Source organism: Coregonus lavaretus, assembly GCF_964263955.1.
Source record: "Coregonus lavaretus genome assembly, chromosome: 35".
Lineage (NCBI taxonomy): Eukaryota > Metazoa > Chordata > Actinopteri > Salmoniformes > Salmonidae > Coregonus > Coregonus lavaretus.
In genome coordinates this window covers 3959786-3973692 of record NC_140022.1, presented here as the reverse complement: position 1 = coordinate 3973692, position 13907 = coordinate 3959786, and the positions used below count along the sequence as shown (strand labels likewise).

At 45.0% G+C, this 13907-nt stretch overlaps 1 protein-coding gene across 1 annotated transcript in view; it reads left to right on the top strand.

Moving 5' to 3' along the window:
- The window catches only part of LOC311109527 (arf-GAP with GTPase, ANK repeat and PH domain-containing protein 1-like), a gene marked incomplete at its 3' end in the record, with an annotated part of 125481 nt that overhangs the window by 89209 nt on the left and 22365 nt on the right, over positions 1 to 13907 (top strand). The window contains exons 9-10 of the mRNA XM_084152444.1: positions 1154 to 1312; positions 1744 to 1836. Coding sequence (XP_084008570.1) covers positions 1154 to 1312; positions 1744 to 1836 — 252 coding nt within the window. The remainder of the gene's footprint in view (positions 1 to 1153; positions 1313 to 1743; positions 1837 to 13907) is intronic.

Sequence of the window (13907 nt, the reverse complement as noted above, 5' to 3'; positions counted from 1 at the left end):
CAGCTGTATAATAGTGTAGTGTCTGTTATTATGTAGAGGGGATACTGTACCAGCTGTATAATAGTGTAGTGTCTGTTATTATGAAGAGGGGATACTGTACCAGCTGTATAATAGTGTAGTGTCTGTCATTATGAAGAGGGGATACTGTACCAGCTGTATAATAGTGTAGTGTCTGTTATTATGAAGAGGGGATACTGTACCAGCTGTATAATAGTGTAGTGTCTGTTATTATGTAGAGGGGATACTGTACCAGGTGTATAATAGTGTAGTGTCTGTTATTATGAAGAGGGGATACTGTACCAGCTGTATAATAGTGTAGTGTCTGTTATTATGTAGAGGGGATACTGTACCAGGTGTATAATAGTGTAGTGTCTGTTATTATGAAGAGGGGATACTGTACCAGCTGTATAATAGTGTAGTGTCTGTTATTATGAAGAGGGGATACTGTACCAGGTGTATAATAGTGTAGTGTCTGTTATTATGTAGAGGGGATACTGTACCAGCTGTATAATAGTGTAGTGTCTGTTATTATGAAGAGGGGATACTGTACCAGCTGTATAATAGTGTAGTGTCTGTTATTATGTAGAGGGGATACTGTACCAGCTGTATAATAGTGTAGTGTCTGTTATTATGTAGAGGGGATACTGTACCAGCTGTATAATAGTGTAGTGTCTGTTATTATGTAGAGGGGATACTGTACCAGCTGTATAATAGTGTAGTGTCTGTTATTATGTAGAGGGGATACTGTACCAGCTGTATAATAGTGTAGTGTCTGTTATTATGTAGAGGGGATACTGTACCAGCTGTATAATAGTGTAGTGTCTGTTATTATGAAGAGGGGATACTGTACCAGCTGTATAATAGTGTAGTGTCTGTCATTATGAAGAGGGGATACTGTACCAGCTGTATGGGCTCCATGTTCAACCTTCTATCTTTTCTGTCTCTCACTCTTTCTCTATGTATACGCTCACCCATACATACTCTCACTCTTACTCTGTTTACTCTCACCCATACATACTCTCACTCTGTTTACTCTCACCCATACATACTCTCTCTCTGTTTACACTCACCCATACATACTCAGTCTTTCTGAACTAAGTTAGTGTTACCAACACAGTACATCAAAATCCTATAAATGTCTGTGTCTCTGTAGCAGACCAGTAATGGCGGTGGCAGCCTGAGTGACTACTCCTCGTCAGTACCCTCCACGCCCAGCACCAGTCAGAAGGAGCTACGCATCGACGTCCCCCAGACCGCCAACACCCCCACCCCCGTCCGCAAGCAGTCCAAACGCCGCTCCAACCTCTTCACTGTGAGTCCAGATGCACATACACACATAGGACCTCTACTTCTTAATTATTGACTCATGTATTATTAGATTTTCAAACTATGGATGTTGTCAAATACATACAAAGTTATCTAAAGGACTTTTAAATTGTAAATAGCTTACAGTGAGAATATACAGGCCACAGGGAAGGTTTTATGTGACCACCTTCTAGAATGTACAGACACATGCATCATGTCCACTTCCCAGTTCCTTAGCAACTTAGAGAGAGGTCAACAACTGGGTCAAGTTGACCCATAGACACCATAATAACCCCAGTCACCTCTAGCAGCCATTAGAAGAGGCCTGTTATGTGAAGACTAGAAGAGGGATGGAACAGATCCTTGTTCAGGCACTTCCGAGGGCCTAACTCATGGCCTCTGTAACCCCTACTTGTTCTCCCATCTCCTTCTCCACAGTCTCGGAAGGCCAGCGAACCAGACAGGGACAAGAAAGGACTGGAGGGCCGAGCGGACAGCATTGGAAGCGGCCGTGCTATCCCAATTAAGCAGGTATGATCAGATCTGGCCCTCGCCCGGCTCGCCTGGCCGGCCGGCTGCTACAGGGATAATTAGGGTCCGGCAGCGGCGTATTGCTGATTTCCCAGAGAACGTGGGCTGCCTGTGATCAGAGCGTAAAGCCCAGACACAGCCAGGCTCCCTCCGTTTGATGCCTTCTCCTTGATTAACAGCAAAAGCACACACTTGACATCAATTAGAGTTGGGGGTTCTCCCGGGTATTGAAATGAGATCATTAGTATAAGGAGCGGGAAGGGATTTCACTCTCACTTTCTTTCACTCTCCCCTCTGCCCCCCCGTCCCTCTCTCCCTCCCACTGCCCCCCCATCCCTCTTTCCTTGTCAAAAAGAAAGAGGGCAGAGATGGTGAGAGGGAGAAGAGGCTGAGGATTGTTAATGAACTGCAGTCTGCCGGCTGGCATATGGACCTCTGCTCCCCTCTTCCTCTCTGTGCTTTTGAAAGCCCTGCCTTTTCCTGTGTAGCTGAGCGCTTTGATTGGGGCATCGGCAGGGGGGTGGGGGGTAGGGAGGGAGGAGGGGGTGGAGAGGAAGGGGAGGGGTATTGAACCAGAGAGCTCAAGAGCTCCCTCCTCCTCCTCCCCCCCCCCCCCCCCCCCCCACTGTATTTGTGTAGAGATGGTTTGAGTTGGCCTTAATTTGTTGCAAACAAGAGCCGAGCGAACAAACAAGGGAAGGAGGGAGGGGGAGAGCCTGGCATCTCCTGTGAGCCGCTTCAACTGGAGTGTAAGGAAATCAGCCAATTAGCGGGTGCTAATCACGTCCTCTCATATCAGCGCGGAGGCCTCGTTTGTAATCCACTAATGAACAAATTGCATCTCTGATTAGGGGCCTCCTTTCAACGATGCGCTGCGTGTGTTAGCAGCACAGCGGTAGTTGTTAGTGCCGGGGCCGTGTCGCGCAGCTCGTCGAGAGAGTCCGTGTCTCTGTGGTGCTGCTGCGCAAGGAGGCCCCCGCTGGGACGGCACAGCAGAGAGCAGAGTAAATTGTCTTGTCCCCTCAATCAGGGACGTCATGATGTTTACTTGTGAGATGTTTACAGTTATCCCCATACTCCTCACCGGAAGGAAATATCACTATGAAGTAGCAACTGGGTCCTGTGTTATTCCCCAGGCATCCAGTTAGCATGGACATCATAGCCTCTGATAGTGTTGCTCCTCTCTAAACTCTTCAGTGCCTCTCATCAATCAGGATGGTCTATTAGTCACATAACCCAATCTGCCGTAGACAGTATAGCGGCAGCTTCATGTCATTGACCTATGCATCCTATCTATGGTTGCAATGTTTTTAGTGTGCGTTGTGGCGGTAAACGGCGGATGACATGGCTGGATGTGACTCAGCCCAGGCACATACTCATTATGCTTATAGAGCAGCAGAACAGAACACAGCTGTGTGTGTGTGTGTGTGTGAGCTTATCTCTCTGGAAACAACAATGACGATGTTGTGTTTCAATAAGGATCCATGTTGAACTATTTGTCAAACATTTCTCATGTGATGAAGATGGCTTGGAAGAGCTGCTACAGAGTTTCAGATATTTGTGTGTGTGTTCTCCAGTCCCCCCTGTCCCTGTAGAAGAGCCTCTCACTCACACGTCTGCTCTGTCTGGCTGGCAGCAGTAGAATCCTCCTGGGGCCAGACACTCAATATGCAGAACTCCTGTGAAGTCAATGGCTGATAATGATGTACAAATGAAGAGGGCCACACACGCAGGTCACTGGTGGCAGATGGGAGGTGTGGCGCTAGCTGTTAGCTGTGTGTGTGTGTGTGTGTGTGTGTGTGTTTTGAAGAGTTTTAGAAAGATGACGTAGAACAACAGTCTAAAATCACCCTCCATCATCATATGGGTTTGGCTGTGGCCCCTGTTGAGTAGCACGTTGTTTCCCCAACATGAGACACGGTGAGCCATGCCCGGCACGACCCCCCACACACACACACACTCAGCCCACCTGACAGCCGCCAGCCCCAGACAGACAGAGTTTGGAGAATAACATGGAGCAGGCAGCGCTCAGAGCCAGCGGACCACAGACAGGGCTGCATCCCATTTTGGAGCTGGATGTTAATTGATTTGATCATTCCCCGTGGTCTTTCCTCTTGGAGAATGTGTATCTCTGTATGTCTCTCTCCATCTCCCCTCCTGCCTCTGTGTCGGCTGCGGGCAGACCTGTTTCCTAATTAGACACTGTGTGTGTGTGTGTGTGTGTGTGTGTGTGTGTGTGGAGATGGCAGCAGCTTCGCTACCTGCCTCTCCATTAGCACTCAGTTTACACTCCATTTTAATGAGTGCTGCTGCGTCTTGACTCCTGCAACCCTTCACACACACACACCACCTCACCTTTTCTTGTTGAACACGTTCATCGCTCGTCCACAAATTGTACCAGACTCACAGTATGCTACGACTCCATACGTGCCAGCTCTCCCTCAGAGGGGTAGCAACACAACTCGTTCACTGAGAGAATGTGTTCCCTGACTGGCTCGTGCTGGGTGTCCTTCCTTGTTTGTGTGCCATGTTGAAGAGGGGAGGAATGGGGGACACTCTTTAATTGAATGACTTTGGCAGATGTCTGCTTCTGTTAGGTTTGCAGAGTCGCGCGGCGGCCCCTTAAAGGTACAGCGTTAATCGGCGGTCAATTAATCAAGCGAGGAGGATGATGATGAGGAGGATGTTGAATGTTATTAGGAATCAGTGGTGTCAACAGCAACGCTGTTGCTTTTTGGCATCAGATCTTAACATGTTGTTCAGAAACTACAGGCAAAGGGGATTGCCTTTGATTTGCTCATAATTATGGGTGACTTGTGTGAGATCATTTGACTTTACATATGTAAGATAATTAGGGTAAACAGTAGAGAACGACGGATATGGGTTTTTAAGGGCCGATACCGGGGGTCAAGGAGGCCGATGGCTGATATTTTATGCCGATAATAAATATAATTACATTTGAGCATTTTGATGAGAAATGTTCCCAGAGACAACCATGTATGCAATAACAAAGCAATTATACAACCATACAGTCAATTTGACTTTTTTAACAATGTAACTACATAACCTAATGATGGTAATCATTTATTTGAATGGTCAATCTCTTGATAAACTGGGTAAATCAAGATGGCATAGGCCTACTCACAATACAGGTGAATTCATATTCAATAGGAGTGTATACCTCTTTAAGGAATACCTGGAATAGTATAAAAGTAATCCTTCTTCCCCCACCCCCATAAAAAAAAAGTGGTTGTCCCACTGGCTATCATAGGTTGAATGCACCAATTTGTAAGTCGCTCTGGATAAGAGGGTCTGCTAAATGATGTAAATGTAAATGTCTGCCTGCATTGAGTTATTGAGATCATGTTGGCTGATGGGTCTACAATCTGTTTCCCTTTCATTTGGGACCATGTTAGGCCTACTGATAAACAACATTTTCATATAAGTAGCCTATTGTTATCTTTTATAAAAATGTGCGCTGTCTCCTTTAAGAGAAAAGACACCACTTGCTTGTCATGAAGCCAGGCAGTTGACATGGGCAGTTGGTCTCAGCAAGGGAAAGACAAGTCATGTAGCTAGCTAACTCAGAGAATTAACAACATTGTTGGTGACAATCAGCTTTGAAATTAGCATTTTTTTTTTTGCGTTATGGTTTGCAAACCAGCTATCACAAATAAAGTTCTAGGGTAACGTTAGTGAACTGATGTTAGCTTCATAGCGGGGAACGGTAGTGAACTGACATTAGCTTCATAGCTAGCAAAGTTAGCTCAATGCTTAACGTACCTAGCAAGCAAGCTACCTGTATGTTGCTTTGTAAAGTGCTGCAGCCTGTACAGACATTGTTTTGCCTAACAGCAAATGAAATAACACTTTCAAAATGTTTACATTCCGTGTGGCATTATTAAAGTGCGCTAAAAGCATATGCAGCATGAGTGGGTAGTTACCCAGCAGCACAGAGGTTCCTCAAGGACAGGCTAACTAGCAATGAGTGGCACCGACTGGCAGGAGAGGCAAGTGTGCTCGTGCTATAAGGGGAAATCGGCTATGCTGATGATCGGTAGTTCTCTAAACACAGTGGCGCAACTTTGGTTTTAGAAGTGGGGGGGACATACAGTGGGGAGAACAAGTATTTGATACACTGCCGATTTTGCAGGTTTTCCTACTTACAAAGCATGTAGAGGTCTGTAATTTTTATCATAGGTACACTTCAACTGTGAGAGACGGAATCTAAAACAAAAATCCAGAAAATCACATTGTATGATTTTTAAGTAATTAATTTGCATTGTATTGCATGACATACGTATTTAATACATCAGAAAAGCAGAACTTAATATTTGGTACAGAAACCTTTGTTTGCAATTACAGAGATCATACGTTTCCTGTAGGTCTTGACCAAGTTTGCACAGACTGCAGCAGGGATTTTGGCCCTCTCCTCCATACAGACCTTCTCCAGATCCTTCAGGTTTCGGGCTGTCGTTGGGCAATACGGACTTTCAGCTCCCTCCAAAGATTTTCTATTGGGTTCAGGTCTGGAGACTGGCTAGGCCACTCCAGGACCTTGAGATGCTTCTTACGGAGCCACTTAGTTGCCCTGGTTGTGTGTTTGGGGTCGTTGTCATGCAGGAAGACCCAGCCACGACCCATCTTCAATGCTCTTACTGAGGGAAGGAGGTTGTTGGCCAAGATCTCGCGATACATGGCCCCATCCATCCTCCCCTCAATACGGTGCAGTCGTCCTGTCCCCTTTGCAGAAAAACATCCCCAAAGAATGATGTTTCCACCTCCATGCTTCACGGTTGGGATGGTGTTCTTGGGGTTGTACTCATCCTTCTTCTTCCTCCAAACACGGCGAGTGGAGTTTAGACCAAAACGCTCTATTTTTGTCTCATCAGACCACATGACCTTCTCCCATTCCTCCTCTGGATCATCCAGATGGTCATTGGCAAACTTCAGACGGGTCTGGACATGCGCTGGCTTGAGCAGGGGGACCTAGCGTGCGCTGCAGGATTTTAATCCATGACGGCGTAGTGTGTTACTAATGGTTTTCTTTGAGACTGTGGTCCCAGCTCTCTTCAGGTCATTGACCAGGTCCTGCCGTGTAGTTCTGGGCTGATCCCTCACCTTCCTCATGATCATTGATGCCCCACGAGGTGAGATCTTGCATGGAGCCCCAGACCGAGGGTGATTGACCGTCATCTTGAACTTCTTCCATTTTCTAATAATTTCGCCAACAGTTGTTGCCTTCTCACCAAGCTGCTTGCCTATTGTCCTGTAGCCCATCCCAGCCTTGTACAGGTCTACAATTTTATCCCTGATGTCCTTACACAGCTCTCTGGTCTTGTCCATTGTGGAGAAGTTGAAGTCTGTTTGATTGAGTGTGTGGACAGGTGTCTTTTATACAGGTAACGAGTTCAAACAGTTGCAGTTAATACAGGTAATGAGTGGAGAACAGGAGGGCTTCTTAAAGAAAAACTAACAGGTCTGTGAGAGCCGGAATTCTTACTGGTTGGTAGGTGATCAAATACTTATGTCATGCAATAAAATGCAAATTAATTACTTAAATCATACAATGTGATTTTCTGGATTTTTGTTTTAGATTCCGTCTCTCACAGTTGAAGTGTACCTATGATAAAATTACAGACCTCTACATGCTTTGTAAGTAGGAAAACCTGCAAAATCGGCAGTGTATCAAATACTTGTTCTCCCCACTGTATATATATATATATATATATATATTTTTTTTTTATCCACTCCAAACAGCCTACCCGACCACTCGGAGGTGTCTGCATGGTCCTAAAGCACACTGTTGCCTAGTTTTGTATCACATTCCAATGATGAAGCTGGGGGGGACAAAAATGCAATTTCGGAATGTGGACGGGGACATGTCCCCCCGTCCCCAGTGAAAGTTGCACCCCTGTCTAAAAAGATACATGAATATGTCTGTATTTGCATGAATTGCATTCTTGTGTGTGTGTGTGTTCTTGGTGCTCTCCCAGCACTACTAATTCCCCAGCGTAGTTTATTTGCTGTTAGCCGTGATCTCATTAGAATGGGCTATTGTTCTGACTCCCCCCTCAAGGTGACTAGAGTTTGTGTGTGTGTGTGTACACGATTAAAGGCTGTGGAAGGAAGAAAATGCCTTCATTAGTTAGATGGTGCTCATTAAAACCTAACACACTGGCAGCCTGGCCAAACTAGCAGTCTTCAGCACACTGGACTTTTATCAAGAGGGTGGGGCGGACTCCCACTCTGCAGCAATAGACAGCCTAAAGGCCCAGAGGTCCAGCGCTACACACACACACACACACACTTCGCTGAGTCAGACGTGTCACCTAGCTACACGCATCAGGCTGTCGCGGGTCCCTCAAAACATGGCCTCCACTGTGGTCTGTCACTGTGCAGATACAGTTGAGGTAGGAAGTCAAATACATTTAAACTCAATTTTTCACAATTCCTGACATTTAATCCTAGTAAAGATTCCCTGTCTTAGGTCAGTTAGGATCACCACTTTATTTTAAGAATGTGGAATGTCAGAATAATAGTTGAGAATGATTTATTTACATTTTACATTTTAGTCATTTAGCAGACACTCTTATCCAGAGCGACTTACAGTTAGTGCATACATTTTTCAGCTTTTATTTCTTTCATCACATTCGTTTACATACAGACGTTTACATACACTCAATTAGTATTTGGTAGCATTGCCTTTAAATTGTTTAACTTGGGTTAAACATTTCCGGTAGCCTTCCACAAGTTTCCCACAATAAATTGGGTGAATTTTGGCCCATTCCTCCTGACAGAGCTGATGTAACTGAGTCAGATTTGTAGGCCTCCTTGCTCACACACGCTTTTTCAGTTCTGCCCACAAATGTTCTATAGGATTGAGGTCAGGGCTTTGTGATGGCCACTCCAATACCTTGACTTTGTTGTCCTTAAGCCATTTTGCCACAACTTTGGAAGTATGCTTGGGGTCATTGTCCATTTGGAAGACCCATTTGCGACCAAGCTTTAACTTCCTGACTGATGTCTTGAGATGTTGCTTCAATATATCCACATAATATTCCTTCCTCATGATGCCATCTATTTTGTGAAGTGCACCAGTCCCTCCTGCAGCAAAGCACCCCCACAGCATGATGCTGCCACCCCCGTGCTTCACGGTTGGAATGGTGTTCTTCGGCTTGCAAGCCTTCCCCTTTTTCCTCCAAACATAACGATGGTCATTATGGCCAAACAGTTATATTTTTGTTTCATCAGACCAGAGGACATTTCTCAAAAAAGTACGATCTTTGTCCCCATGTGCAGTTGCAAACCGTAGTCTGGCTTTTTTATGGCGGTTTTGGAGCAGTGGCTTCTTCCTTGCTAAGCGGCCTTTCAGGTTATGTCGATATAGGACTTGTTTTACTGTGGCTATAGATACTTTTGTACCTGTTTCCTCCAGCATCTTCACAAGGTCCTTTGCTGTTGTTCTGGGATTGATTTGCACTTTTCACACCAAAGTACGTTCATCTCTAGGAGACAGAACGTGTCTCCTTCCTGAGCGGTATGACGGCTGCGTGGTCCCATGGTGTTTATGCTTGCGTACTATTGTTTGTACAGATGACCGTTGTACCTTCAGGTGTTTGGAAATTGCTCCCAAGGATGAACCAGACTTGTGGAGGTCTACCATTTTTTTTCTGAGGTCTTGGCTGATTTCTTTTGATTTTCCCATGATGTCAAGCAAAGAGGCACTGAGTTTGAAGGTAGGTATTGAAATACATCCACAGGTACACCTCCAATTGACTCAAATTATGTCAATTAGCCTATCAGAAGCTTCTAAAGCCATGACATCATTTTCTGGAATTTTCCAAGCTGTTTAAAGGCACAGTCAACTTAGTGTATGTAAACGTGTGACCCACTGGAATTGTGATACAGTGAATTATAAGTGAAATAATCTGTCTGTAAACAACTGTTGGAAAAATTACTTGTGTCATGCACAAAGTAGATGTCCTAAACGACTTGCCACAACAATAGTTTGTTAACAAGAAATTTGTGGAGTGGTTGAAAAACAAGTTTTAATGACTCCAACCTAAGTGAATGTAAACTTCCGACTTCAACTGTAGATGCTCTTCTCCTGCGATACTTATGTGACAACAGTGCCTAGTGGGATTTGTTTGTCTACAGATTTATTGTTGTCGTGTGTTTGGACCTTTTAGAATGTTTGTTGTTGTTCTAGGTCCCGTGTGGCTCAGTTGGTAGAGCATGGCGCCTGCAACGCCAAGGTTGTGGGTTCGATTCCCATGGGGGGACCAGTACGGGGGGAAAAGTATGAAAATGTATGCACTCACTACTGTAAGTCGTTCTGGATAAGAGCATCTGATATATGACTAAAATGAAGAATAAAACGTAGCACGGTCATGATGGGGTTAGTGACTGCTGCTATTACCTGGTCTTTTACCCAGGATGCAGCATGGCCGTTCTAAGCCTCTTTTGATTGGGGCTGAGGGTTTCTTTAAAAAGCGAGTGGCGAGCGAACGTCGGCAGCTTTGTTTACAGATGGTGTTTATGGTGGCGTCTCGCCGACATCTGCTCCACGCTCCTAATTAGCCCGTAATTACCCAAGATATAGAGACGCTCGCCTCGCCAACACGTCTCTGTCAACCAACCGCCTGACGACAGGCACAGAGAACCAACAGTCTAACAAATGAATTTACTGTTGACCTAGACACCGTGGCTATTCGCCTAGACAGAGGGGCATGGGTGCAGCAATGGGAGGTAGTGAGGGTTAAGATGGGGGTCTTGGTTCATCCTAAGAGTGAAAGGAGGTCTTTCCACAGCTTCGTAGCCTGGCCCTCCACCCAACTCATCTCATCTTGACATTCAATAGTCATTTGGCCGTCCCATCCACAGCCTACATGTCTAAATGCATATTCTACTTGGCCCTAAGTACTTTCTTCCCCGTTACAACTTCTCACAGATTTGAGTTATGTTATTTTTTTTTCATGTTTCAAATGAGTCCAAAAGCATCTAAGCTTGTGGTTGGGGTTGGTTCCCTTTGTGAGGAGCTGATTAGTATCATGGTAGTAATTGCCAATAGTTGTAGAGAGTGGTGTAACATTAGATGAGCACAGGGCTGGGTGGTTTTGACAGTCTCCCTCCCTGCCTCCTCCCCTCCGAGGCCTGGTTCCTCTTAGTAAGGAGTTCAATTGGATGGTTAATTCGGCTGTTATTTACCCTGTAATTCATTAGTTTCGCCCTGCCATTGGCAGCGGGCAGGCTGTAATTTCACGCTTGGCAATAAAAGATGTCTCATAATCTGCTTCATTTAGCAGCCAAAGAATTTAATGAAATTAACGGCGTCTCCTAATTAAGACGGTGAATATTAAAGACCTGCTATCAAGGCCCTGTAACGAGTGGCGACGCGATCCGCCTTCCGCCGGATTGGGGAAATATCATTTCCCAGGGAAAAGGTTGTCGCCGTGACGACTGCTCGGAGCTATTTTGGCCATGATGACATTTTTGTCATGCACACTAACCCCTGGAAATGAGATTTGAGGGGGTTGGGGGTGGAGGGGGCTGTTCTTTTTAGTTTTGGAGAAATAATTAAATGAGAAACACAGGCGTCAATCAAAGAACCGTGGTGGCTTTTAGATTGTGTGATGGTTCTGATCTGGTTACAGTATTCTCTACTGAGCAGTAGAGTTTCGGGGTGATACAAGGTTGTTCTGTCTGAATACACTGGGACTGAAGGGTCCCAATGGTGACACTGTTGGTTTATGGTGCATTTTGTTTGTGTATGTGTGTCTGTTTCTGGGTGTTAGACCTGATTCCCTCTCACTGATAGTAGTATCAGTCTTGGATTCATTTTCTATCTGTTTCTACCCATCCTCTTGAGAAAGAGGTCTCTCTAAAGAGCTTCTTTAACAAGACTGATTAGATGAAAAAAAAAAAAAAGAATGGCTTTGACCCCAGGGGCTTCTTTTAACTCGTTCAGGAAAGGAGAGAACGTGTTCCTTTTCCATCCATCCCTCTCTCTCTCTGTCAGAAACGGCAGCGGGGCGAGAGAGGCTTTATCTGCTAATGAATTGAGACTGCTGAAGTAAGGTTTGGATAATTGAGTTTCTAATTAATTACCCAGAACTCTTATCAGATAAATCAGTTGCTAGGCTACATCTCAAATGGCACTCTATTCCCTACCCAGTGCACTGTTTTTGACAATAGCCCTATGGGCCCTGGTCAAAAGTAGTGCACTATTTAGTGTTCTATTTGAGACGCAACCAGGGATAGAGGGAGCATTTTCTTCTTAGTTGGTATTTTATTTGATCTGGTTCTCGCTGCTCCTCGCCACGCTATGCTCCCCTGGGCCTGCCCTTTCCTGTCCTTGCCTCATCAACGCTGACCTTGTCATAAATGCCATGATAGATTGTGTGTGTGTGTGTTTTAGTGGTGTGCGGGTCAGCTGTTTGTTCACCCGCACCCGCCCGCAATTGCTAATAACCCATCCGCAACCGCCCGTCTATATGTGATAAGGTGAATATCTGAGGCAGCACCCGACCCTGACCCGCGAATATAGATCATGCGCTGTAGGCTACAGTCAGAGACGGCGGAATGATTTTTGACAGGGAGTGCAGGATTTCTTTTGCCTGATTTAGATATGTTTCTGTTTAAAATTTCTGACATTTTGGTAGGCTATTTGTTAGTCAACTTGTCTGTAATTAGATACAGGCAGCTTCTCTTCTGTCATTATACTGTATGTTGCCCTAGAAGACTACATAAACCATTGCTCACCAGTATGTCATAAATCTGTAGAATGATTTATGACATAACGTTTTCTTTGTCATCTGTTTCTTTCGCGGAGCAAAGACGTTTAGGGACCGTGGAGAAAATGCAACAACAACAAACAAACAAATATGAAAAAGCAAGCCGGCCAAATTCACATAGAAATGTGAGTGATAGATCTGTCATTCTCATTGAAAGTAAGTCTAAGAAGATGTAGATCTGTTCTATGTGCGTTATTTCTATGCTTCCCATTCTTAAGCTTCTCGTTTTTGCGTCTTTTACTTTCGGTTTTGTACACCAGCTGAAAATACAATATTTTTGGTTATGGAAAAGCTATTTCACAGTGGTTTAGATGGTACAATGATACATAGCGACTGCTGGTTTTGTCACAAACTGAAATTAGGCGAACTATTTGAATTTTAGCAACCAGGAAATGGCGGCGCGGTTTCTGCATATTGCACCTTTAACTCTGCAGGAGTTAATATTAAGGCTATGTGAGAGGTTGTAGTCCTACAGGCAGTGTCCAGATTTTAGTTTCCATTTAACCCATCTGAACAGTAGGCTACAGTTCCCTTGACGTGCCATAGGCCTGTTTGAAGTTCCCGTCTTGTGACAGTCTAATTTGAATACCACCTCACAATCATCACACATAACATAACAAACACAAAAACCTAAATGTAGCCTATAGATGGATATAAATTGCACAAGAATGCTACATATTAAGGATTTTTTTAAGGTATTGTTTTATTTTTATTCAAGCCACCCACCTGCCCTTCATCCACACAATATTTAATGACCCTAAACCCGACTGCGGGTTATGAGTCGACCCGCGCATCAGTAGTGTGTATGTTGGCAATTCTCTCGTGCGGGTGTGCCTGTACGTACACTTACTTACGACAGTTTATTATTCGCATGGCGAAAGGGATGTTGTCTGTTGGGGGCAGTTTCCATCATGGGCATTGCACTGTAGTAGCAATCTCTCTCACTTCCTCGTTCAGCCTGTCTGTTAATGCCTTCTCTTAGAGTCAGACAAACCAGGTCTATTCCCTCCCATCTCCACTATGTCCCGTTGATCAGGGCTATATGGGACATCCTGATGTCCTGGCCTGGCCTGTATTCACACCGCTGTCCTGTCCAGTGATGATGAATGACCAGTGGGTGGTGTGGTTTATCTGGCGGAGTGGACATCTCTTCAGACCAGATCAGATGGCCAACGCGATAGAGGAGCGTCCGAACAGCGCCTTTCACAGAGGCATCACTCAAGACACGCCTTAGCCAGCCCTGAGCCCTCATACACACCTCTTGACAGCCCCCAA